General features: G+C 43.3%; 1 protein-coding gene across 1 annotated transcript in view; it reads right to left on the bottom strand.

Annotated features, from left to right (window-relative positions):
• The window catches only part of IGF2R (insulin like growth factor 2 receptor), a 97741-nt gene extending 70090 nt beyond the window's left edge, over nt 1–27651 (bottom strand). The window contains exons 1-7 of the mRNA XM_045010132.1: nt 27509–27651; nt 18166–18299; nt 8877–9001; nt 6536–6634; nt 5821–5947; nt 4618–4738; nt 1720–1834 (exon numbers count right to left, since the gene is read on the bottom strand). Coding sequence (XP_044866067.1) covers nt 1720–1834; nt 4618–4738; nt 5821–5947; nt 6536–6634; nt 8877–9001; nt 18166–18299; nt 27509–27651 — 864 coding nt within the window. The remainder of the gene's footprint in view (nt 1–1719; nt 1835–4617; nt 4739–5820; nt 5948–6535; nt 6635–8876; nt 9002–18165; nt 18300–27508) is intronic.
• Between the last annotated feature and the right edge of the window lie 206 nt (nt 27652–27857).

Here is a 27857-nt window from a genome sequence, read left to right as displayed (position 1 = left end):
TCGCGTCTGGGCTGGCTGCCCAGCTGGTGCAATCCCGCGGGCAGCCCTGGAGTGGGGGCAGCAGGCCCCAGCCCCTCCATCCCGCTCGGGTCCCGCAGGGGAACGAAAGGGGTTAGGCTGCCGATGCCTCCGCCGCGGGATTGCACCAGTTGGGCAGCCAGCCCAGACGTGACTGGCCAAGGGCTGGGCACAGCGTGCGCGCTGCTGGGTCCCTGCAGCAGGCCCAGGCTCGGGGGGTTCAGGCCCAGGTGCCAAAGCCGCAGCCGCCGAGCGCCACATGCTTGGCCACTTCCTCCCCCCGCGGCAGTGGGAACTGCAGCAGCGGCTGCTCCCGAGTCCCGCTGCCCAGGTGGGGAGAACAGCCGCCGCCCCCTACTCTCCCTCCAGGTACCGCTCCCGAGTCCTGCCTGCTTGGGGCCAGGCCAGACTCTCACTCACCCCGGCCCCGCGCTCCCCTGCGTCTCCTGGACATGGCGTGCTTGGCAAGAGGCGGGGATTTGGGGAGGGGGGCGGAGTCAGGGCGGGGGAGGGCGCGAGCCCTTCTGGGCTCCGGAGCCTTTGCTTGTTTGTCCAGTGTCCCGACCTAACGTTGGTCGGGACGCGGGACAAACAAGCAGATATCGGGACAGTCCCGATAAAATCGGGACGTCTGGTCACCCTAACCTAAGCTGATTGGCGCCGCAAGCCTGGGGGGTGGGAGAAGTGAAGCAGTGACAGCGTGCTCGGGGTGCTCGTGCGCGGAGCAGGGGTGAGCTGGGGAGGGGGGGCCCTCAAGAGCTGCCGCAAGGGGGTCGCCTCAGGGAGGGGGCGCAAGGTGGAAGTTTCACCTAGGGCACGGAACATCCTTACACCAGCCCTGATCACATGCCATTATGTGAGCTGGAACAAATGGATGTTGCTAGATATGTTAAAGTTCTCAGCTCTTGCATAACATTCAATTATGCCAAATAGGACATCTAACGCACAAGGATGATTCTGCTTTAAAAACTAATTAGAGATCATTTAAAGAAAGCACATGACACTTGTGGATTAAAGGCATGGTGCAATAGCAGATGAAAGACAAATGGTCAGATTTAAATAGAACCAAATTACACAGAACAAAGACTTGAAGCATGTCAAACAAATCAGGTTGGAGAACAGCACTTCTTAGCAATCAGAACTTCTTGCCTAGGAATAACGATCTACTCTAGAGAGGACTATCCATTTCCACCCCAATGCTAGGGTCTAACGATCTCAACACAATTTGAAATTCAGAAGAGAGCTGTTGTCACCCAAAGTAAGAAGAGATTCTTTAAGACAGATAGCCTTAAAACATTTGTATTCCTAGGATTTTTTTGCAGTGTTATTGTAGCCATATTACTCCCAAGATATTAGAGACAAAAGGCAGACGAGGTAATATCTTTTACTGGACCAACTTCTGTTGGTGAGAGAGACAAGCTTTCAAGCTACACAGAGCTGGGAGCTCACCAACCTTCTCTAATTTGTATTCCTAGTTAGAGTTTTATCTCTGAAAATATTTAGTTCTATAAAAAACAAAAACCCAACCACTAATACTGAAGTGAGTATTAATACTTTGCACCGGAGGATCTCAAACATTAATAAGCTTCATGACCCCAACAGGAAAGCACATACTAGGTTTCTGCTCTCAGTAAAGTAGAGGCTGAAGCAGAGGAGTTAAGTGAGAATAAACTTTGTTAGACTGCATTAATGATCAATTACCTCTCCTCTTCTCTTTGATGGGCACACAAAAGTAATAGTCACTGCTGGATTATGACCTTGACAGAAATTTGGCTTCTCTTCTTCACTGTATGTTTTCTCATAACTCAGTACAAGCCTAACAAAAAAACCAAAAACAACAAATGGGAAGCCAGGAAAAAATTCCAACTATAAAATAAATACAAAGTGTACTACATGGGAAAGCTAGCTAGCAAGCAAATACCAAGGGTGGGACACTTGCAATTTACCCAGAGACCCTGGGAGAGGCATTTTAAAAATATTAAATTCTATATTTAAAAGAGGACTTGGGGGGGGGGGGGGAGAGAAAGAGAAAAGATTCTGCCTTTTTTGCTTAGTTACGATAAGAATCTTCAGCCTTATTTTCCCCCTTGTCCCAAAACTATGACAGGCAGAGCTGACAGCACTACTTAATTAAGTAACTTGACACTTCCCATTGTACACCCCATTTTCCCAGCAGGCCGCAGTGTGCCATTAAAAAAAAAATCGACTTGTGTGCTGTCTTTGGCACACGTGCCATAGGTTGCCGATCCCCGAACTAGGGAAATGGTGGAATTACAAGAGCCAGGACAGTGAAAGGGCATGGATAAAGGGAATGGATTTTAGAGCAGATGAAAGGAATGAATTTTAGTCAGTTTAAAACTCTGTATTGTGTGTCTTTAGACAAGTCATTGATGTTAGACAATCTTTTGAATCATAGATTATCGGGTTGGAAGGGACCTCGGGAGGTCATCTAGACCAGGGGTCCCCAACCCCCGGTCCGTGGCCCGGTACCGGTCCGCGGCCTCTTAGAGACCGGGCCGCGAACCGACCCAGTGCAGCTTCCGCAGGCATGCCTGCGGGAGGTCCAGCTGAGCCGCGGGACGAGCGCTCCCTCCGCAGTCGTGCCTGCGGGAGGTCCGCTGCTCCCGGGGCTCATCTGGAGCTTCCGCAGGCACGCCTGCGGGAGGTCCACCGGCTCCAGTGGAGCTTCCGCAGGCGTGCCTGCGGAAGCTCCAGCTGAGCCCCAGGAGCAGCGGACCTCCCGCAGGCACGACTGCGGAGGGAGCGCTCGTCCCGCGGCTCAGCTGGACCTCCCGCAGGCACGCCTGCGGAGGGTCCGGCAAACGAAACCGGTCCCTGGACCTAAAAAGGTTGGGGACCCCTGATCTAGACCAACCTCCTGCTCAAAGCAGGACCAATCCAGAGACAGATTTTTGCCCCAGATCCCTAAATGGCCCCCTCAAGGATTGAACTCACAACCTGGGTTTAGCAGGCCAATGCTCAAACCACTGAGAGGAAGGCTTCACTAAAAATTCAACAGCGCTGTTCCCAGGTCCTTGATTTAAGATACAAGTGCCAATACACCTCCCAAAGACTCAGAAAGTCCTCCAACAAAAGCAGGGAAAGCCACCTTTTAGGCATTCTGTATACATCACAAAACATAAAGGGTCACGAGCCCAGCTTTTAAAAAAAAACAACTCTTTTTGTAGGTCACCACATTCTTTCAGCTATGTGGATATATTTGTACTTGTAACACGCACAAGCTTACAATCATAAAGACGAGAATACCGTTTCCTTTCCTGTATATCAATCTTGTGGCAGGAGCTTTCCAGTTAACAGGAGAACTAGTACAGGCAGACATTCTTAATTCTCAGTCTAAGAGGCCAATGTTAATATTTTTGGCAACAATTTTTTGAATTGTCACCCTGTGCAGAAAAGCCAAAAAACATATTTATTCAAGCTAGTCAATAAGGCCAATCAATATCACCGACTTATTTTAACTGGCTTCCATATAATCTGGGTTCCAGCCCCTGGTCTCATTCACAGTAACCTGGTTTGCTCTGTAGTCTCACTGGCAACATGCATTTGGCAGGGTATCAATCAAGGAGCTAGTGCTGTAAGAATGGATGGGAAAGCAGTGCTCCCCATAGGCAACAAGAGAAGAATAAGTTCAAAAAGGGGCCATAAAAGAAGCTAGTGCTCAAAAACAAAATGTCAGCCCTTGTGTTGCCACAAAAAAAAAAAAACAAAAAAAAAAAAAACACAATACCACCCCCTCCAAATAAAAATCTATACACTCATCTGACTCTCCCCACCACCGAAATTGGGCCATTTCAGACCAACCCAATTAATTCCAAAGTTGAGAGGCCCCCTTGGAGAACATCCTCCTGGGACTTCTCTACTGAATACCAAGGAAGTTTAGAGCCTCTACTCATTCAGCTGTGGCAGTCTCACACAAGGAGAGAAGGGGGTCTCAGGCTGGCAGATACTAGACAACTTAGCGTCACAGCCAATACCTTCTACTATACCCAGAAGCCAAGAAGCAGCTAACACAAATGCATAAGGGCAGCATTCAACTCTAACCCTTGTTACACCTGTGTGAGATAAAGTTTTGTTTTTAAACAGATAAGTAAAGTGAGACAGAGGCCAAATGATTTTCCCAGGGACATGCAGCAGGTCACTGGAACAGCTGGAATTAGAACTCAGTCCTTTGTTTGGGGCATCCCATCCAATGCCACCAGAGAGTGACACCAATAATTTCAGCTTATTCTTAAAAACTAGGTAGTTGCCTCATCCTCCAGAACTTTTCATAACGTAAAGCGTGCCCATGCGGTTTAAAAAAAAAATTAGAAATTTAAACTAGGGAAATAACATATTAAAAACCTAGTCTCCTCATGCCTGTCTACAAAAAAGATGCCACCTTCCAATTTTATCTCTCTTTTGGTAATTAAATATATTAAAATATATACACAACACTCATTACCATGAAACACAGGTGTGTGTGTGTGCGCGCGCGCATGCATGCCAAATAATGAACAATGTTTTGTTCAGAAACACAAAAGGGAGCCCTTATAAATATATACATGAGATTTTCAGACATAAAAGTATCACCAAAAGTACCTGTCTTTGTCACGCAGTTTCAGCTGTTCTTGAGGACTGCCAACATCAAAAGCATGGCCTTCACTTAACAAGCATGCAGCACTACCCACAGGGCAACTTCTGGTTTCGCTACTTGAGCTTCCTGTTAAGAGAATACCAGACATCACCCAAATGAAGTTTTTGTTGCAGCGCTAAGAAAAAGTATTATCTATGGCCAGATTAGGTACAATTTAGTTACATTAGACTGAAACAGCTCTCTTTCTAAACCCCTTTACAGCTCATAAGTTTGAGGGAGGGTTTAAAAGTCTCACACTAAAGCTTCCAAAAGTGTAGTTTGAACTCAAATGGTTTTATTTTTGGCAAGCTAAAATTAGCAAAAAAAGATTGCTGAAGCATCTGAAGCCATGAAAGAGATAAAACACACACTTCCACTATTTCTAGCTGAAAAGAGGTCATCTAACTTAAAACAAAAAACCCTCTGACGCTAGAAACTTCCAATTCTCATTCTAATAGCTTTTTCTTTCCACCACTGAGTAGTATTCTAGATGTGAAGAAAATCCAATTATGGAATTTTAAACAGTATGTTCACCTAGCCTATTTTATAGGTTACTTCAAAGCAACTGGGGTTAGAACACTAGCTGTAGTTTCCACCCACAAGGAGCCACAGGGACGTGGTGCCTGCCACTTCCAGGAGCAGCACAGGGCCCGCGGCGCTACAGGTGTGGTAATACCGCGGGCCGACAGTTTGCTCGCCCCTGCTTTAGGCGCATTATTTCAATCGGACTACTCATGCTTAAAGTTAAGTATAGTCAAGTGCTTGGCTGAACTGGAGCCCGCACTGAGCTATAATCGCTAGCTATCACTCTGGCATAAGAAACATGAATCCCACTGGACAGATAACAGCAACAAGAGACCAACTATAACTGATACCTTTGTTGCCAGTCTCAGCACAGGAGCCTCAGATTGGATTGTACTATTTTAAGACAACCATTTTGCCATCCAAAAGGACAATGTTCTTTAAATAGCTCAACAGTTCTGGAAGACTGCTCTAGGGAAGCTGCCTTCAAAGCCACATTTGAAATCAAAGATGGATTAAAACAATAAACTCCTAAAAGCAGGATTTAACAGGAAATAAAACCAGGCAGCCTTTACTAGAGGCATTAGTAAGTACTGCCATAATTCATACAATTTAGACACATATATACTGTACACAGAGATTCAGACCTATGTCTCTACAGACGTTGATATACAAGGAATCCTCATCCGAGTCATCCACCAAGTAGCCTCCTGAAGTCTTGATCAGTGGATTCAAGTCATGTTTCTTCAAATCATCAAAAACGTAGCATGGTACCTAGAAAGTTACACGTTAGTTCCATGTAAAGTCCATACCACGCTAGTTAGAGAGATCATAGGACATGAAATACTTTTTCCAAAGACAACTGATGTTTATAAAATCTAGCAGTGGGAAGGTTTGCCCAGAAGTCAAAATAATTCCATAAAAAAACACTGGGCTCCCCACTGAAGGGAAAACGTTGAGACAGTGCTGGCTACTGCCACAAGCAACAGTGAAAACCCTCCACTCTAGTTTTGCTGTGCAGAGGTGCCGAAAGCAAAAGTCACAGGCACGAGTGCTGAAGAGTTACTTAAAATTCTCATCTTCGTTAACTAAAGCTGTTAACAAAGACTTTGTTCTAACGGGATATTCATAATTTTTGAAAGGTAGATTTTCATTTCAAAAAAGTTGACAAAGCTTTTTGTGAAGTATAAATTGCTACTTGTGCCAAAAGTTGTTATATTTTAAGACTGAACAATAGTTTTCTAACTGAAGGTATGCCGTAAAAAACCAAGAGTACTATCTGACCTACTATTCCATTCCTTCTAACTGAACAGTGCAAAATTGGTGATGTCACTTTATGCATGCATGGTCTACGAATATTACCTCTTTCTTGGCTTTAAATGAGTCTTTCTTGCAAGCAATAGAAGTCCTCCATTCGAAATAGTGCACACACTCAGTTGCAGTAACAAGTTCTGGGGTTCCCTATTTAAAAAAAGATCATGAAATCAATAGTTACTTTATAGTTATAAACTGAAAGCTAAGAAATCAAAAATAAAAAGTTTTAGAAGTCAGTATCAACAAAACTGAAGTGATTTTTTTTTTTTAAAGAGGCAATCATCCAAATTCTCTCTTGACAATAAGAATGGCATGGATAGCACTCAGAAACGATGACCTGCCCAGTAAATGAATGGCAAGTTTAGTGATTACTAAGGAAAGCTGTTAGAAAGCACAGACAGAGGCATACTGCCAAAAACCACACACCAGGAAAGCCCTAGTTGTCCCTTCAGACATGACATATACCACACTGTGTGCATGAGCCCCCAAAAGTAACACCTCATTCTCAATGTCTACAATTTGTGCTACATTTTACAGGCCAAAACTAGGGACTTTATTTTCAGAAAGGCTGAGTGCCCACAACTTCAGCTGAAGTCAGTAGGGACAGCAGGTACCCAGCAATTGTGAAAAGCAGGTCTCTGGTCCCCATGATTTATGTTTTAGCAAGACAAGGCATTTTTAAATGTAGGACTCCATACCTTAGCATCTATAGGTAGGTACTTTTTACCTGCCATTTATCCCACAAGCCAATTACCAATTAGGGCCAGAGAAACTAATCTCATCTCCAACCATATACCAACAAGGGATCTCTCCTGTAAAGGAAAAACTAGTTTTGATAGGCCTGGTTCAGATTCAAGCTTTTCATGCCCAAACACACAAATCAGTTTAACAGTGCAATAACCATAACTTATTGTTAAGTCAGTCTAGTACTTTAAGGTGTGCTTAACATAGACAGGGCTGGACAGCCCTGGAAACTAAATCTATTTACCTATGAATATCACAGGCAGAGCAAGCTTTCCATTTCCAGATGAAGGATGGAAAGGAAGCGGTAAAAGATCTCTAAGCCCTGCCGCCTACATTAGTCCCCACCACACTCTAGTACATACACACATCCTTGTCAAGAAGTGTTTTTTTAAAAAGTTGTGCCTGCCAATATCAATAGAAGATAGTTTTGTTAAAGATGGAGACGAGTTGGCGGTGTCCTAATCATGTGAACTGTCTAGTTCTAGCAAAGTCATGCGCTGACCATACTGGCTCTTACAGTTTACGAATAACAGTTTGTAGAAGATTTTCTTGTCTCTAGGAAACAGTAATGTAGAAAGGGCAAAAGGATCTCTGAGCTTCTGTCTGCACCCTCTCTCTTCAATTTGTCACATGTGGAGTGTGAAACTTTAAAAAAAAAAACACTGATGTACTGGCACTTCACATAATGATTTAAGTTACCCTGCTTTCCAAAAAGGTGTGTAATAACGTTATCATTGCCAACAGCATCACTTCCTGAAGTATTTGGGTCCTCGGTATAAGTATTTACAGAACTCCAAGCTCTGATCGCGTCAGCTAGTAAGGAGTTTGGGAGGTGAGAGTCTGGAGACATCAAGTATCAGAAACTAAAACCTTTTAAACTAGAATTTTACATTTGTACTAAAAAGTTTTAAAAACTTACATGAAGCTGTCCCAAAGAGGGATTAGTCAGAGGCCTAGGTTTGTTTTCTGATCAATGCAATATTTATTTCTGATTTCTAGCAATTATCAGAATACACTACATTAAAATAAAAAGGACTTTACAAACCTAAACACTGGTTTGAAAGACATATTAGCTCATAAGAATAGAAGTTGGTCACATTTTATTCTATTACATCTATTTTTAAGTCCACAGTTTACTCAAGCTGACACTTAAATAAGAGCTTTCAGGTGCTCTGTACACTGCTGACTTTTATAAATTTATTTTATTACACAATTTGTGAAAATACTATACTGAAATCCATTTGAAAGCATTAAAGAACCAGAAAAAAAAAGTCATTGACTAGCTCTAGCAAAACACATGACTCAAGATAGCTGTTCGTTTAATATCACCACCACACACGGCTTCCATGTCCCACAATCTGAGATCAATACACATTCTTGGAGAGTATGCGTTGTCGTGGGAGTGTCAAAGAACTGGTGTAATCACATCTGTAGTGTCACAAACTGAGATATTTCAGATTTCTCAAAAAGCAAGTTTAGAAAAATCACAAGCCTTACTGACTAAATGGGAGTTAAAGAGACTAGGTGGGTGAGGCAATTATCTTTTCTGTGGTGAGACAAGCTTTTGAGCTTACACAGAGCTCTTCTTCAGGTCACTGGAAGTTACTTACACAAAGGCCAAAAGGAAACAAAATGACAGACTAACCAGAGTCTTCCCACAAAGGAAGTTAATGTTGCTTTGTACAACATGTTGGGCGCCTTGCTGCGAACAGGGTTTTGTAGTGTTGAACTCAAGTAGTGATTTAGAGCTTCTTTTCAAAGATGAGTCACCTAAACAAGGAGATAAGAGCTGCAATAATACAGTACTTTAAAAATAAACTAAATAAACTACTTGGTACATCATATGTAGTTGTTAAGCTTAAGTACTACGCAAGACAACATACAAATGGCAATTTTAAAACAGAGTAATAAATTAAGTCATTAAGACAGATCAGGGTAAAAATTTTCAAAAGTGCTTAAGTGACTTATAAACTTAAATCTTTTTCAAGAGCAACTTAAGCACTTTTGAAAGTTTTACCCTCACGCTTTTCAAACTAAAATTCATCCTCTTGTTTTTCCAGCTGGAGCAATTGTGAGTAGTATTTATTAACGTAATATTGCTGCAGTGTACTCAGTCTGTTTAAAGGCCGTATGCATTTTGATTAGGAGTGTTCTTTTGTTATACAGCTACAATCTTTTGGCCAAGAATTGTACTTGCAACTAGTCAGTGCTAAACCATCTTATTAGTTAGCCATCCTCCCTTCTCCCCATCACCATCCCCTTGTTTGCATTTTAGACCATAGGCTCTTTGGGGAAGGGGCTGTTATTTACTCTGTTTGTACAGGGGTCTAGCACAAGGGAGCCGTGGCTTACCTGAGACCTCTAGGCACTGCATCAGTATAACTTAGCACCCCACTACCAGCCAAGACCCAGATCCTCAAAGGTATTTGGGAGTTAGGCACTTCAATACCTTTGAAGATCTGGGCTCAAGTGCCTACAATGAATGCGCATGGGGACATGCCATAAGAAGGTGGGGGTGGGGGCGGGGCGGGGTGGAATCTATCAAAGATCCAGTCCATCTGTCCATGCAGCTTTGCTCAAGATGCTAATTTTAAAAGCACCTCATGTAACTGGGCTTCCACCATGCCTCTTGGGAGACTATTCCAGAGTCTTCTCTCTCTCTATCAGGAGCTACTTCCTGATATTAAGTCTAAACTCATCCTCTTATTTTTACTGTAACACCTCAAGTTATGCTTCTGTACCACGATAAATAATTCCTCTCCTTTGATGTTTGCACCCCTCAAATATTTTAAGATTTACATTTCTCCTCCCCCTACGCAGCTGCTTGAGAGAGCTTGGCTCATTCCCCATATCCATCTCTGCCCCATATGATCACATTTGCAGTCCTTAAACCAGCCTCCAGGGTATGTCAGCATGGCAATGCCATGCTCAGAACTGAACATGATGCTCCACGTGCAGATGCACCACAGCCACATAGAAAGGCCTCTCCCACTACACCATGCCTCGGTGGCTGCAAAAAGGGCCAATGCATAAATGTCACACAGCAAATCCTAGCTAACTGGTTGTCCACCTCAAGGTCTCTTTCAGCCTTACAGCCTCCAGAGTTTCTCCCATCCACTGAGTGTGGGCATCTTGGATTATTTTCCCCACAGAGTCTATTAACATGAATTTTCCTCCCTCAAGCTGCATCTCATTTTGTTATTTTCTGTCCACATTTCTAATCTAAGTGCTTTTGCATTATTATTTCTCCAACCAAAGTACTGTTTGCAACTCAGCCCAGTATGAAAGATTTATTCACTATGTTGTTTGCTCCCCTCTTCCAGATTAATGATATTAACATCTGACCCAACACAGATCCACACCATACCCCACTAGACACCTCTTCACTAGCTGTCTACACAGTTGTTTATCATTACTCCTCAATTATCTTGGTGCCAGTTTTCAGTCCACACAAATGTTCCGGTGCAGACCTATTTTAATATTTCTATTAATTTTAAGAAAAGAATAAAATATTACACTAAAATCCACATCTACTACACTGACTGCATATCCTCCTGCTCAACACTAATTTTGTACAGCTAGGAAACAAAACCTGCCTGGCACAATTTTATAAGACTGGAGCAAGTGCTCTTTAAATGCCAGCATGATACTTCCTCTTCCCTTTCTATTTCCCTCTGCTTCTAGGCCCTGTCAGAACTAGGAAAACAGGTCTGTTTGAACACATGCCAGTCAATGATTTTTCATCTCAGAGATGTAGTCTGATGCCTTTAAAAACAGGCTACGTGGTTGTGGTTCAAGTTAGCTAGGCTTCCCCTAACATATTTCCCCTACTCCAGACCTACCTGTGGGCAAGCGACAGAGCTAAGTGAGGACACCCAAATAGGAATGTATTTTGGGAGCAAGGGGAACCTTCTGAATATTTGTAGATGACTTGGACAAGATGGGGAAAGAGAAAAAGAGGGTTAACATTGATAAAGGGAACTGCGACACTACAGGAACACCAAGTATCAGAATTTGAGACAGTGCTCACTGCCAATGCTCTCCACCCGGCACGAAATCCCAGTGCCAGCAGGAAAGCATTACCACCAGGCTCGCTAAAACTCTGCCCTTTTGTCCTGGCCTGCAGATAAGCTGGGATGGGTGGAATTTGTGATGCAGATACCAGCAAGCTCTATTATGGTGAGCTGTACACATCCAGCCCACTTGACAACTCTAAAGAGGAAACCTATGTTGGTTACAAACCTTACAGATGGAAACTAATGGGTGTGAATCACAATGGAAACTTACCGGCTAACACATTAAATTCACTCTATTTTAGGGCCTCTCTTTTCCTTACTTCTATTACAACAAGAGCTAAACGTTTATGCTAATTTAGCAACAGGGACAAATTTTAGGACATTAACATCCTAAAAGCTATTCAAAGAACCCACATACTGTGGTGAGGAGTGACCTACAGAAGCATTCAATTAATCATCTAACCCGCTAGAGGCAAGGTTACAACGCACAGTTAATGTTGACATGAGAGGAAAGCAAACAAAAATAAAGTGACAGAATACGCAGAGGATACACAGGTCTGGTCTACACTACGCATTTAAACCAAATTTAGCAGCGTTAAACAGAATTAACCCTGCACCCGTCCACACAACGAACCCCTTTATAACTATATAAAGAGCTCTTTAAACCGATTTCTGTACTCCTCCCTGATGAGGGGAGTAGCGCTGAAATCGGTATTGCCATGTCAGATTAGGGTTAGTGTGGCCGCAATTTGATGGTATTGGCCTCTGGGCGGTATGCCACAGTGCACCATTGTAACCGCTCTGGAAAGCGATCTGAACTCAGATCCACTGGCCTGGTAGACAGGAAAAGCCCCGTGAACTTTTGAATTTCATTTCCTGTTTGCCCAGCGTGGAGCTCTGATCAGCACAGGTGGCAATGCAGTCCCAAATCCAAAAAGAGCTCCAGCATGGACCGTACGGGAGATACTGGATCTAATCGCTGTATGGGTAGACAAATCTGTTCTATCAGAGCTCCATTACAGAAGACAAAATGACAAAGCATTTGAAAAAAATCTCCAGGCTATGATAGACAGAGGCCACAGCAGGGACTCTGCACAGTGCTGCGTGAGAAGCGTAACAGAAAGCCAAAGAATCAAATGGACGCTCATGGAGGGGGTACTGAGGACTCCAGCTATCCCACAGTCCCCGCAGTCTCCGAAAAGCATTTGCATTCTTGGCTGAGCTCCCAATGCCTGAAAGGTCAAAAACATTTTCCCGGGTGTTTCAGGGTGTTTCTCCCCCACGCGAAAGAAAAAGGAAAATAATCGTTTCTCACCTTTTTTCAATGTTACCCTATGTCTACTGCATGCTGCTGGTAGACGGGGTGCTGCAGCGCTGAACACCAGCATCCCCTTCCCGGTGGCAGATGGTGCAAAATGACTGGTAGCCATTGTCATCATCAGCCCGTGAGTGCACCTGGCTGGCCTCGGTGAGGTCGGCTGGGGGCGCCTGGGTAAAAATGGGAATGACTCCCGGTCATTCCCAGCAGACGGTACAAAAGACTTGGTAACCGTCCTCATCATAGCAGCTGGAGGCTGAGCTCCATCAGCACCCCACCCTTTCCATGTCTAAAGAAGATTCTGTACTCCCTGGACTATCATAGCAGCTGGAGGCTGCCTCCCCCTCATTTTATCTCACTAAAAACTCAGTGTTTCTTATTCCTGCATTCTTTATTACTTCATCACACAAATGGGGGGACACTGCCACCGTAGCCTAGGAGGGTTGGGGGGAGGAGGGAAGCAACGGGTGGGGTTGTTGCAGGGGCACCCCCTAGAATGGCATGCAGATCATCATTTCTGCGGGATCTCTGGGGCTCTGACCCGGAGCGGCTGTGCTCTCTGGTTCTCTAGTACACTTGCCCCATATTCTAGGCAGGACTGACTATTTTTAGACAAAACATAAAGGGAATGACCCGAGGAGTCATTCCCATTTTTGTCCATGTGCCCCCGGCTGACCTCAGCAAGGCCAGCCAGGAGCACCCATGACAGCAGCAGACGGTACAAAAGGATTGATAACCGTCATCACCAATTTCCAATCGCAAACAGTGCAATAGGGATAGTAACCGTCTCTGCTACCTTGCAAAGGCAAATGAATGCTGCTGTGTAGCACTGCAGTACCGCATCTGTCAGCAGCATCCAGTACACATACGGTGACAGTGACAAAAGGCAAAACAGGCTCCATGGTTGCCATGCTATGGCGTCTGCCAGGGCAATCCAGAGAAAAAGGGCACGAAATGATTGTCTGCCGTTGCTTTCATGGCAGAAGGATTGAGTGACGACATTTACCCAGAATCACCCGCAACACTGTTTTTGCCCCATCATGCATTGGGATCTCAACCCAGAATTCCAATGGGCAGGGGAGACTGCGGGAACTATGGGATAGCTACCCACAGTGCAATGCTCCGGAAATCGAGGCTAGCCTCAATACATGAACGCACACCGCCGAATTAATGTGCTTAGTGTGGCCGTGTGCACTCGACTTTATACAATCTGTTTTAAAAACAGTTTCTGTTAAATCAGAATAATCCCGTAGTGTAGACATACCCACAGTATGAGTGTCACTCCAATTTAGAAGTAACTCTACTTTTATAACCATCTCTATTACTACCGCTGTAGTTTCCTCAGCTGACATATTGCATATACAGTCTGAGTTCTCAGACAGAATGCCAGCTCTGGATGAGTCAGTATGTGCTACACAATGAGGCAGGCACAGCAACACCCTTTTTAATCAAGACCATATACAGGTTTTGTTTAAGACATGCAATTTCTACACAATTCTGCAACGTTACAGATGTGCTGGAGAGCATATGAAAACTTGGTCAAGTTGTGTTGAGAATGCTCAGTTTTCTTCATAATAAAAATCACATTTTTATTCAATGCTTGGAAAAAACCTTCACACATGCAGTAAGAAGCTTTCATGGCTGAATGCCAGCAATAGTTGAGATCCATTTCTAAGTTTGTTTTCCTCCTTCACTGCCCTGATGATGTGCTATCATATACAATGGTGCAAAGCAGCAGAAGTCAGAAAAAGCACCTTTTCGCACTCTCCTCAATAAAACTATGAGCTGGGCATAGCAGCACAGAATTACACTCGAACATTCTAACCCTCACCAAGAAGAGAACAGGAGTACTTGTGGCACCTTAGAGACTAAAATTTATTTCAGCATAAGCTTTCGTGGGCTACCGCTCACTTCTTCGGATGCATAGAGTGGAACACACAGACAGAAGATATTCATACATACAGAGAACATGAAAAGGAGGAAGTACCCATACCAACTGTAAGAGTCCAATCAATTGAGATGATCTATCAGCAGGAGAAGAAAAAAAACCCTTTGAAGTGATAATCAAGATGACCCATAGAAGGTTTGAGGAGAACTTAACATGGGGAAATAGATTCAATTAGTGTAATGACCCAACCATTCCCAGTCTGTTTAAATCTAAGTTAATTGTATCTAATTTGCATATTAATGCGAGTTCTGCAGTCTCTCTCTGGAGTCTGTTTTTGAAGTTTTTTTGTTGCAAAATTGCCACCTTCAAGTCTGTCACTGAGTGGTTAGAGAGGTTGAAGTGTTCTCCCACTGGTTTTTGAATGTTATGATTCCTGATGTCAAATTTGTGTCCATTTATTCTTGTGTGTAGAGGCTGTCCGGTTTGGCCAATGTATATGGCAGAGGGGCATTGCTGGCACATGATGGCATATCTCATGTTGGTAGATATGCAGGTGAACAAGCCCCCGATGGTGTGGCTGATGTGATTAGGTCCTATGATGGTGTCACTTGACTAGATATGTGGACAGAGCTGGCATCGGGCTTTGTTGCCAGGAGAGAGCTTTCTCAAGGCAGATGCCAATGCCGTGAAGCGCATTTCAGGTCTCTTTATGAGGAGACTCGGGAGGTGTTCAAGGTGTTTTTGGAGAACATGTCCGAGATGCCGTTACTTACACCAAGCATGTGAAGCTAAAGACTGACTGCCATGCTGTTTATGCGTTGAAGCACCAGAGTCGTACTCTGTACGGATTTGGAGGCTAACCTATGCCAGTAATTCTCTACTCATATCTGCAGACATGCAACTGAACACTGTTGCTTCCCAGAACTTTGCCCATGCTGCAAATAGAACACTAATCAGAGTCTTGCCAGGTTTTGTTCCTATGCCAAACTAAAACAGCAGCAACAATACGCTGACAATTTAGGTCTGTTTCATTCTGCTTCAGTTTGGGAAAGCTCTGGACAGCTAGAGAGCCAGATTCTGGAGGACTTAAAACAGAGAACAAGAAACCTTATATTGCAGCATTGAAGTCAACCATCACTCCTTTTGCTGCTGCCAAGAGACTCTGAAATAGGGAACAGAAAACAGGCAATTCTTTCCTCCAGCAGCAAGGGATGGGGGTGTGGTCTTCAAGTTTATCTCCTGCTAGTCAAAAACTACAAGAGAGTTTTTAAGCAGGATCCAGAGACAGCACCTTGGTAAACGCGCCGCAAACCTGGCTTCAACCCTGGGTATTGCCACGAACAGCAAGACCGCTGGCCTGAGTTTAGTCCTCCTGTTATTAGGTGTCTGGTAAACTATAAGACCCATCTACAATGGAAATGGATGTGCTTATTTGGGGTTCAAGTAGTTGGTATACAGTGGGATAGAGATGGGAAAGGTCAGAAGATGGTAATGTGTAGATAGTTGCAAGAGGACAGAGAAGTTTGAGACAATATATTGGATAGGGCAGAATATATAGTAAAGAAGGGAAAGGGACTGAAAACAATGCAGAATGAGATACATCACAATCTACAGTAAGAAAGGAAAAAGACTGCAGTGAAGTCAGGAAGAAAGGATAGTGTAGCAAGACAAGGCATAAACAAATAAACTAATACAGTTTGGAGGGAAAAGTTGTATATACATTTCATTCTTTTGACTTGCTAGTGAGATATGGCAGTACAGTATTTCTTTACCCTGGCTTCTATACCTACTTCTCAGGCTAACAATTGTCAGATAAAGTTTCAGGATCTCCTTACATGTTTGTTTTCACTTAAATCCCAAAATGGGTTTGGATGCAAATTCATTTTAATTCAGGAATATAGGCTTGTACACACTAGCGCTTACTTCAGCATAAAATTGATGTCACTACGGGGCGTGGAAAAGCCACCACCCTGTGTGATGTAAGTTACACCAATCTAAACATCAATGTGGACAGCGCTATGTCAGCAGGAAAAGCTACCACCGCTTGGGGAGGTGGAGTAATGATGCTTGCTGATGCAAGATACCTCTGTCAGCATGCAGCATCTGCACTAGCAGCACTACAGAGGTGCAGCTACATTGGTACAACTGCACTGCTGTGGCGATTCTAGTGTAGACTAGACCTAAATATATAGATTAAACCAATTTTCCTCAAGAAGTCAGCTATATGCTAGAGCAGTGGTCCTCAACCTTTTTGGTCTCAGGATCTATTTGTAAATGTTTACAGCAGGGGCAGTCAGACGCAGGCTAAATCCAGAATGCCAGATGCTTTTGAATGAACCACAACATTCCCCCCCTCCCTCGCGGAGTCTGGACCTTGGCTAAGACATTTGGATTTTGACCACAAAAAAAAAAAAAAAAAAATAGACAGACTACCCCTAGTTTATGGCCTGCCTTGGTACAGCCCTGCCCTGAGGTTGTTTCGGTCGGATTCTGCCAGGCACTCACCCCACGGTGGCGGCTCCTGTGTTGTGGGGCTGGGCTTGGCTCTCTGCTTGGGACATTGCTACCTCTAGGGTTGCAGCACCTGTCAGGTTTGCGCCCTCCGCCCCCTTATTGGGCTAAATTTGTGGGTGTGGAGATGTGACCTGGCTCATTAGGTTGCAGTGCCATTTACTCCAATTTGGCCTACCCAGACTCCAGTCATCAGGACGGCTGGGCCAAACCTGAGTGGTGCTGAGACCCCAGAAGTTACAGTGCCTGGAGCAGGGAGCCCAACCAGCCCTGTGGAACAGGAGCTGCCACACAACCCTTAAACATTCTGGTGAGCCAATTCTGGGACCCAAGCCACAGGTTGAGAAATCCTGTGCTAGAGTCAGTGTCTTGTATTTCCTTCTTGATCAAACCAAATGCACAGTGATTACAAATATAAATGAGAAATAATCGAATCACCATCACTACCCAATGTTTAACAAAGAACCAAATTAAGGGGGGGGGGGGGAAGAGGAGGGAGGGGACACAAAAATATTCATGCAGAAAGCTTAAAATACTGTGGATTACTTCTTCACAGTAAATAATTTTCAGCAATAGAAGTAGTGAGGAGACACCATGTTTGCGTGAGACATAGGTAACTATGGGTCTATAATAAAGGACTTTTCTCCAGTGAGATATTGTTGATAGATCTAATCCAAGCATTAGTTTTCTACATAAAAACCACACTTCAACCAACAAGCATATATACAATGTACGTTGTCCTATAAGTAGACATACTAACAACTACAATGTAATACATACTGTTAAAATCCTCCTCTAAACAGGAGTAGTAAGAGACTAAGATTGGATTTCAATTAAAACAAAAACAAAAACCACCACCAACAACCAAAAAAGATATTGCTCTAGTTCAAAAGGAATTTTAGAAAAAAGTTCTAGGACCTGTATCATACAGGAGTCAGACTAGACAACAGTGATCCTTTCTGACCTTGGAAGCTATGAGTAGCTGCTACAAACTCTTGTAAATTGGGTAAAAGTTAACCAGCATAAGAAAGAATTTAGTAGGCGGGGTAGAAATCTCAGATTAAAATTTTATTCTGTAATTTAAGAAACATTGTTATGGCTAACATACATTAGGAAACCTGGAGAGAAGCTACAGCAAACATGCCAGAAGTTCTCTATATTTTGGAATGTTGACACAGTAAGAAACAAAACATGAACTTACCTACTGACAGATAGACCTTTTTATTCAGGTCATATGCACAGACTGCACTTGATCCATCACAGTCTTCGATGCCACCACAGGGATTTATTTTATAACGCACATGTTTATCTATATCAATTGCTTCCCATGTATAACTGAAATAAAAACAAAAAATAGCTTGTCAGTTAATACATACCTTCACAACCATTTACTCAAACCCCAAAACCCATCCATGAAATATCAGATCTAACCAACACTAAGCAGAAAATAATGCCACAATCTCCATGACACTGGAATCCCAACTCTGAAGTTTATCTCTGATGCAGTACAATAATTCCTTCATGTTATTTAGGTGGATGGGCTGGGGGGGGGGGGGAGAAAAGAGAGGAATCATACACACAGGAAGAAATTTAGCCACTTTACCACTGACTGAAAATGCTCCCAACTCAGCAGCTGTTTTCGTGATAAGAGAGAGACTCACCTCTACAGAGCTCTTGTGAATATTCCTTTAAAAATCTGGCCACTCAATACTATGGAGATGTTGACAGAGATAATTCAGATGTGACCCAGAAAAAATGAGAGGTTTCAGAATAGCAGCTGTGTTACTCTGTATCTGCAAAAAGTACAGGAGTACTTGTGCTACCTTAGAGACTAACAAATTTATTTGAGCATGAGCTTTCGTGGGCTACAGCCCACTGCTCAGATAAATTTGTTAGTCTCCAAGATGCCACAAGTACTCCTGTTCTTTTTGAGAAAAATGACAGGGGCTTGAGAGAGATGCTTCTGAAGGAAAGACCTGGGTATTAATATGTATGGCTAGACCAAAAGAACAACTGAAGGAGGCACAGAGTTTCATACTCATCTTTAAAGTATGTAAATACAGTGAATGGAGAGCCATTTAGCTAAGTACAATGGAGTGATGCTATGAAAAAAATGAAGTAAAATTAGGGGGACAATGTAAACAGAATGAGAAAAATTTCCCCCAGAGATATCAGTTTGTGGCTCCATCGGCCAAGAAAAATGGAGGCACTTTCTTCATTTGGGGTTTTTAAATTTAGACTGGACAAAGCACTAAGATAAACATTCAAAAGAATGGCCAGCACTTGAAGATTCACCTGTCACAGATATTTTTAATGCATGATCATGGTGGTATTAAAGCACTTGTGTGACCTATTAGCTCTTCCCCACACCTACCCTCTTTTCCAGTTTCTACAGTTTTACAATTCCAGTGTGGTTTGAGACATTTATCAAACAGCTGTCAGATCTACCAATGAAATTCAGGGTCAATGCCACAAGAAGCCCAGCAACCTGGTCCAGCTACTGGGCCTTCACCAGGATACAATCCAAGGACTCTGCTTGAGGGCCTCATCTTCTCTACCAATCTCTAGCTGGCAGGAGTTTTGATCATTTGAAGCCATCATTCCCCAAACCCACAAACAGCTAGAACACAAAGATGCTCTCTTGGTCCACACTGCAGGCTGACTGTTGGGACCAAGAAGAGAGAAGAGGAGCAGTTTTGCTACGCTGTCCCACTCTCAGGCTGGTTTCTGAGTCATCTTTGTCTATGAAGCTCTCCAGTGCCTTGTTGCATTACTGTTTGAAACAGCAGGTCAAAGTTTACTAGGGAATTTTCAGTGCACCACAGCAGCGTCCACACAGACTGTTAGGGCATGGCATGGAAAAGCACTCTAGATTTATATCTAGCTTGCAGTGCACTAACTCACTATATAGACAGGCCCTGAGTTCTCGCTTTCCCGAGGCAGCAACACAAAAACTTGATAAGCAGTGTGTCAATTTCCCCGCTGCCCACAGGGTCTGTACAACAGCAAAGAAGTTGACCAGTTTTCTTAATTTCACACTGCTGCTTGGAAAAAAGTTGATAGGTTGGTGTAGAGGCATCAGAGCCATCTGCAAACTCAAAGTGTTAGACAACTTTCCAAACATGACCTGTTTTCTTCCCTCCAAGCCTTACAGTAGATCACTTTTTAATTACTAAATACCAGGTAGGAAAAGTTGGTGTCATTAGCAAACCAATGGAAGACGGGTAAAAGGAATTCAATATCTTCTCCATAGGCATTTCCCCTTCCCTCTATACAGTCTAATCTTTAGCCCCATATGTAGAGGTACATTTCACAAATTAGTTATCACTGCGGTGGAGAAAGAGCTCCAAGCAAAAGCAGCAAAGAATAAAAGTTAATGTAAAAAAAAACAAAAAAACACACCCCACACACACCAAGAAATGGAGGAAGGGAAAGGAGTTAGACAACGCCAGAGCAAAACTAAGTAAAAGAGTGAAGTGGTAGTAAAAAAAAAAAAAACCCTGAAGAAATTGACTTAACCCTCAGTTATCATGGGGGCAGGAAAAGAAAAGACTACAGCTGGTTGGAAAAAAATTAGAACAGTTTTCCATCAGAAAATGCAGTTCCATTGAAATAAAAAATGTGTTTACAAAATTGCGTCAGTCTCACCTAGTGTAGATAAAAATCAATTATTTTTTTCTAAAAAGATCATTTAAATCAGATTTCTAAATTAAATTTAATATGTTTATTAAAAAAACATGCACACCTAATTTCAAGTTACATTTGAAACTGACATCCTAAACCAAGACTTATCAGTCTATTAAATCATTCCATGTGTCAAGATTTTCATACAGCAAGTAACATGCATTGACAGAAAGTCACTAATCCTGAGTTAAGTAGGAGGAGAGCGCACTTTTTAATAGGCCAGGTCTACACTACAAACTTGCATCGGTATATGTATGTCACTCAGGGGTGTGAAAAACCCACACCCTTGAGCCATGTAGTTCTACCAACCTAACCCCTGGTGGACCAGTGGGGTTACAAGAAGGTGAAAGTCAGTGCAGGATCTGTCTTCTCAAGTTTATGCTGTAAGCAACCTAATAATAAAGCTTGAAAATGCCAGTCACCAGTTCTGGTAAAGCAGAAGGAACCCGGTTGGTTAATATTCTGTGTGAATTTGCTCTGAATAACATGACCTGCTGGTTCTCTACAGCTCAGTGGTAACAGACGACTACTGGAAAGTCAGACACATCTACTCCCATGCAATTATAGAGGCCCATCACAAGTGGTATTCATTGCCTTGCTAGCTAACAAACCACACCAGCCTCTCCTTTTTGATGTGGTCATGAGGCTCTATTCTCTATGTGTTCAAAATTCTGCAAAAGTTCCACATCAGTAAGCTTTAAAAAGAATTGTAAAGTTAATCCACAAGTGTCTATGTAGTCAACAACAAAGATAATAAGACTGAAGTTTTGTTTTCATGGTTTGTGAAGAAGTCATTCAGTTAAACATGTCTTACAAGAATCAGGTTTTTTTAAATTTTTAAAAGTTGTCTTTAAATTGAAAAGCTTAAAGATGAACCATCCCTGACAAAAAGCTTAGAGATGTGTTTGTATCATAAATACAAATCAAAGAACAAAAATTGATCTCTCCATCTAGCCAAAGCCTTCCAAGAAGCATAAAAATCTGAACATCAGGAAATGCAAAGTTTCGGTCAAATTTTAAAAAGCCACACTGGAAAGAATGCAGTTAATGTACCCCAATCTAGGGTCTCACCCCCACTTTGAGCTTGTGGGTTCAAAGATGGGGACCCGCAGGTATTCTCCCCCCACCCTAACCCCTAGGGTAGGTTTCCTTCTCGCTGCCCACCATGTCCTAGGGTCTCACCCCCACTTTGAGCTTGTGGGTTCAAAGATGGGGACCCGACTTGGTTTCCCTCTAAACTAAAATCCTAGTTTAGATCTAGTAAGCTGCCACCACTCAATCTGGAAATGTGGATTGAGACACAGTCCTTCCCCAAAATCTTGCATCCGAAGAAGTGGGTATTCACCCACGAAAGCTCATGCTGCAAAACGTCTGTTAGTCTATAAGGTGCCACAGGATTCTTTGCTGCTTCTACAGAACCAGACTAACACGGCTACCCCTCTGATACTGCTCTTGTATGCCAGTCACTTTGTTCAACAAACATTGATGGTAAGTATATCCTTATGACAAATCTGGAAGCTATGTCATATGTCAAACCTATATAACTTACTGATTTGGCAAGGAAATCTTAACCCTCACCCCTATGGTTTGACATTTCACTTGGGGCTACATACATCTTATGACACATCCACTGGCTTATGGAGCAGAATACATGCAAGCCAATTACAAAGATGAACCAGTTTTAAAGGGCCAGCAGCTGAATGAAGCTCAATCAGTGCAAACAGAAAAGCATTAAAGCAACAGTAAAAAGGGATCTGATATGAGGGAAGCATGTTATTAAGAAAGCAAGATGGATTTGGATCAGTCTGGTTTGCATATGTAGAATAATATCTTGTATTCATGTGGCACCTCCTACTTAAATATTTCAGCACCCTTTAGAAACCTGTTAATTTATTTGAATTTGCCCCAGGTCACAAGACATGGTTGTAAAGAGCCAGGAACATCAGATTTCCCCATTCCCAGCGTATACCTCCTCAAATGAGGGTGAACTGGAGGCCATTCTCTGGTTCTGTCAGTGGCACACATGTTGGGAGTGGACTTGACACACATTATGTCGTCAGTTATGGTACACTGTATTGTGATTAAGAGACTGAAAGAATAGTAAAGAGTTATGATTGGAAGCGCATGGGCAATGAGATTATGAGGAGAGAGTTAAGGTTGTTGGAGTTGGATTTAAACTGCAACAATTTTGAATTCCCTAACTTTAAAACAAAACTACAAGTATTTGAAACACTGCAACATTCTATTAATATTCTACTAATTTTTCCCCCCTAAGGTCAGTGACACTGCAATGGGTTTACAACTTTTGCTCCATCTTAGTGAATCTTTGCCTGAGGTTTATTTTAAATATATGCAAGAGCAGCTGCCTAATAACACCTCTCTGCATGTTACCACAATACTGGTTGACCTAGCATATGAAAACTACATGGACTCATCCTACAGCTGCAGAAGATGCCACTTGCTCTTCATCAAGCCACACTCGTTTTGTCTAGGCAAGGTCCATCAGAAAGGAGGAAGGCAGAGGGGAAAATATAAAGGTGGAAAGGGGCTAGAACATATAACAGTGCAGAAACAATTTTAAAAGTCCAGGAAGAAGCTGTTTTGCAATGGGGAGGGAGGGAGTGATAGTTTTCCTTCAAGATTGCCCTGAAAGTATTTGTTGTATAGAAACATCATTTTGAAATTCAATAATTTTGAATAATTACTTAGAAGTAGTTTTCAATACTAAATCTGTCCCCAGGTTATTTTGTGACTTCATAATAAATTTTCCTTAAAAAGGATTTGTCTCTCCTCTGTTGCTGTGTGAAAGATGCAAACAAACTGGGAAAGAGTTTGAACTGTATCCAGAGTGCAATCAGATACACAAGACAAACTGAAGGTATGGAGAGAGACTCTCTTTCCTCTACTTGTCCAAATTATAGTAAGCTTAACGATTTAACTGGTAAGTCTTGTGACAATCACGCAGATTTAAGGTGACTGGCTTAAAGGGACACTCTCTGAAAGCAAGATTTTTACTTCGCACAGTTATGGCTAAACGTGGAAAAAAAAAAAAGAAAAAAGAAAAAGAACAGCTGGTGGAAACCATGAAATTAATTTTATAAAGCCAAAGAATATGATTTAGAAAGGAAGACTGTTTCTCCATAAGAAGCTTCCCTTCACTCCTAGATTCCACAAGCAACCTAACCAACAGAGCACCAGGAACAAGCAGAGAACCTCAGAGCACACATTTGTGGTGCCTGTGAAGATTTGGAGGCGGGCTGTCCTATACACTATTTTTCTACCTTGAAAAATGTTCCTTCTACTTTGTCCAGCTTTGAACACCGAACAGGGTGTGATAGGACCAGTGAGAAGGAGACATGGTTCCAGTGTTCCAGCAAGAGAGACGGGCCAAAAGTTAAACTGATTGAGAGACCTGCTATACCCAAGCCCTTATCATGGGATCAGTTAGCAATCGAGAAATTTACAAGTTATGTTTGTAGCATTATATTGTACTAGTAGTTTTTCTGCAGCATATAATAATTGAGACAGAACTAAATTAAACTTACAATTAGATGCTATTTTTCACTGCAAGTTACCACAGCAAGATTTTCATAACTGTTAAGTCGCAACAACAAAAAATATATATGATTTATCAGCCAGCCACTTCGGATTATTGGATAAGAGTAAGCTATATACAAGGAAAGGCAATATGTTTGTGATGAGTATGTTAATATTCTAAGAGAAAAAAGGAAACACAAGATACGAAAATGTCTACAATCTGGTTTCTTATTTCTGCTTTTGTTTCCTTGGACAGCTCCTCCCAATTCAGACTGTGATAGGAGAAGTAGTAGATGTTGCCAAGGGATGTGCCAAGTGGAGGAATGGGGGTCTGATTTCCAAGATGTCATGGGAAAGACAGGTCCATTGAATATCTTTTGGAGCTCTAACCTAGCTGAGTCCTGGGAATGGGCAGAGCTGGAGTAGTGTGTTCTTGGAATAGTGGTGGGTGCTCTGGAAGCATTACGGCATAACAGCAGTGGAAACCATAATAAATGACAACAATAATAAGTAGGACTGAGCCCAGTAAGAGGAAGTGTCAGTGGCATCATACATCAGTTTCCTTTAAATAATCTGTCTGTTGTCATGACACCCTGGTTGCTCTTACCTGATTTGGGAGGGAAGTGCAGAAGAGTGAGGAAGAGAATAGTACTTACTCAGACAAGACTAAAAAAGAGCTGAAATGTGGCTTCCTCACCAGCAGATGGCAGAGTAGCCTGGAGGAGCAGAGCTGGGGCCAGGGGCTCCTTTCTTATAAGAGGACAGAGCCCAAAGGTGGCCTTGTTCCTGGTGGTGGTTATTGACTTAAGGGAGGGGTCATGGCCTCACTTTCACCTTTTAAAAATTGAAAGAAGTTATCTGAAAAATGAAAAGAGTGACCGAAAGTCCCACTGGGAGGAAGCAGGAAAGTGGCTGGAGCAGCAGGGCCCCAGACCCTTTAAAGGCTCTTAGTATCCCCTGCTGTTTCCACTGGTGCCAGGTGCACGTAGGGCCAGCTGGACCCTGCTCCTGCTGATAGAGCTGCATCCCCAATGGGGAAGACAGGAGCACTGGATAACCCCTCCAATGCTGAAGAAAATATTTAGCTTTTACTGGAGATCTTACACAAATGAAGATGTGCCTGTGTGCTTCAAGAGAATGATGTGTATTCATTTTCTGAGTTCTGTTTTGTGAGTGATGGTAGTTGAATTATTCAGAGCTGAAATAACATGAAAACCAAGCAATCCTGGACTATATTCCTCCTAGAAATATAGCTTTGAAAAGGTACTTTTGTAGTTAGACTGAAAGCTCTTTGGAGCAGGGCTTGTCTGTGTTATGTCTTTGTACAGTACCTAGTGTGACTCAAACTCCTGTTATGATTGAGGACCCTAGGTACTACTGCAATGCAAGAAAATAATCGAATAAAATGTATTATTGACTAGAGGAGAAGCAAGGCCCATAGCACTTTTGAACACGTATAGTAATCACCTGAGAAGGAGAAATCCATTGCATACATGCCCATAGTAGGTAAGCTTGTGCAGAATTTGTGTACTTGCTGACCATCTTAAAAGACTCATAGACAACATATTTTAATTCATTCCTACAGTTATTTTTTGTGCAACTCGTATATTAAGCCATAGAATTCATCAGTACTAAAACAGTTTGTAGAGTGTTGATTTTTAGAGTAGAACTATACTTTAACTCACCCCTTCTTCACACCTTAAATTACTTTGATTTCTAAGTGTATTTCTAGCTTGTTTAAAGAGGAGAAGCTGTATACATATACATATATATTTATATATAATATGGCTTCTGCAGAAATATCTGAGACCAACTGTTTTATGATACATATGTTAACAGGACAAATCTTCAAAACTTCTAGCAGAGAAGCTGATTACCTACATTGTTCATTGAAACTATTTTTGTGATGAAAGTACATAGAAGAGAGGACCAAAATACTAATATGATACTACTGTACACTCTGGGTTAGCATAAGCCTTTACATTCATCCTTGTGTAACTAAAAGTGTATAGCCGCACTGTCCCTCCACACCAACACAGAGCACCAGGCAGGGGCACTGGAACAATGTTTATAGTGGGGATGCTGAAAGACACTGAACAAAACCATAAACTCTGTATATGATGGAAGCCTACTTCAAACCAGAAGGTGCTGTCATACTCCCAGTGTTCCTACTTCCAGCATCCCCAGCACCTGGAAAGCATTTGTGACTCAAAGGCACCTATAAATTTCAACTTCTGAATCTCTAACCCAGAGGGGGGAAAAGCTAGTTCAGTTTTATTTTTTCTCACCTCTGTTTAGCCTGACACCCACTGAAATTGGCAACTGGAACAACTTGCTTGAGTTGACTCAGAGAGAGAGAATTTATGCATGCAGAAGCCATATATTATGTTAACACAGTTCCTTTGATCCCAAACGTTCCAAGCACACTTAAATGAATTTAGATATATTTGAAACTAGTAGAAAGCAGTCACCACCAGGGAAGAGGGCAGCAGCCAGGCCATGGCCCAGGCATTGGGAGGAGGAAAACTAATCAAATATACTAGTACAAAACCAAACTTAATAAGCACAATGGGATCACTGACACAAAAGCAGAGCTAACTACTCATATTTAAGGTTCTCCTCTGAGAGGACACAAACCCTAACAATCTGGGTGAAAATTTCAAGTGTCCAAGTCACTTTTGAAAATGGGACTAAGTCACTTAGTGACTTGGGCACCCCCCCCTTTACCTACTTCAGAACTACAAAAACAAAGGGTAATACAAGGAGACCAAGCACCTTGCAACCTCAAACATTACCCACTCTTTCTCCACAGGTATATACCATAGCGGCAGTCTCCTTAGACACCAATTAGGGAGGATCCCAAAGCACTCTACTAGCAGAGTCACAAACTGCACATAAGCGTCAAGCCCCCCATTACGCAGCCACCACAGCTGAAACGCAGGGCTGTTTAATGGCACAACACAAGGCAGATGGTGAAGGCAATAAAGGCCGTGGCCCCTGAGGACTGGGCCTAAGGAAACAAAAGGCAATTGCACAAGAAAGAGTTTGGCCACAACACCACAAATGGTGGGGGTGGCGTGGCACACAAATAACCGAGCATGAGAGGCAAGGACCTCATCTGACAGGCAGGGAGCCAGCAGCTCCGGCCACCCGTTCGCCCCCCAGTTCGCTGCCACATTTTTAGAGGCGTCTGCAGCTCAGTGAGCGATGCGGGGGGGGGGGGGAGCGGGGGTCTCTTCAGAGACTCTCCCTTTAACGCCCCGGGCCTGGCTGGGGGCTCCAGCCCCCTCCCGGCAGCGGCAGCCCCGGCGGAGGGAACCCACCTGCACAGCGGCTCCAAGTCCAGGCTCTGGGCCTCGCCGCCTCCCCGCAGCCCCGCGAGCAGGAGCAGGAGCGGCCAGGCCGGGAGGCGGGGCGCGGGGAGCCGGCGCGGGGCAGGCCCCGAGCCGCGGGCGGCGCGTCTCATGGGTGCAGCGCGGGGGCCGCAGAGCGGAGCCGGAACTGGCGGGCGCCGCTGCCCCTGGGACATGATAGAGCGGAAGGGGGGGGGTCATGTGATCCCCACCCCCGGCCGCTCATGTGACTCCCGGGTCATGTGACCAGCCATGGGCGTGACAGGCTCTGCCGCGGCCGCGCTGGTGCCCGGCGAAGGGGGGGTGTGAGGGGGCTTGT

Source organism: Mauremys mutica, chromosome 3 (assembly GCF_020497125.1).
Source record: "Mauremys mutica isolate MM-2020 ecotype Southern chromosome 3, ASM2049712v1, whole genome shotgun sequence".
NCBI classification, from domain to species: domain Eukaryota; kingdom Metazoa; phylum Chordata; order Testudines; family Geoemydidae; genus Mauremys; species Mauremys mutica.
This window is presented reverse-complemented; position numbering and strand designations above follow the sequence as displayed.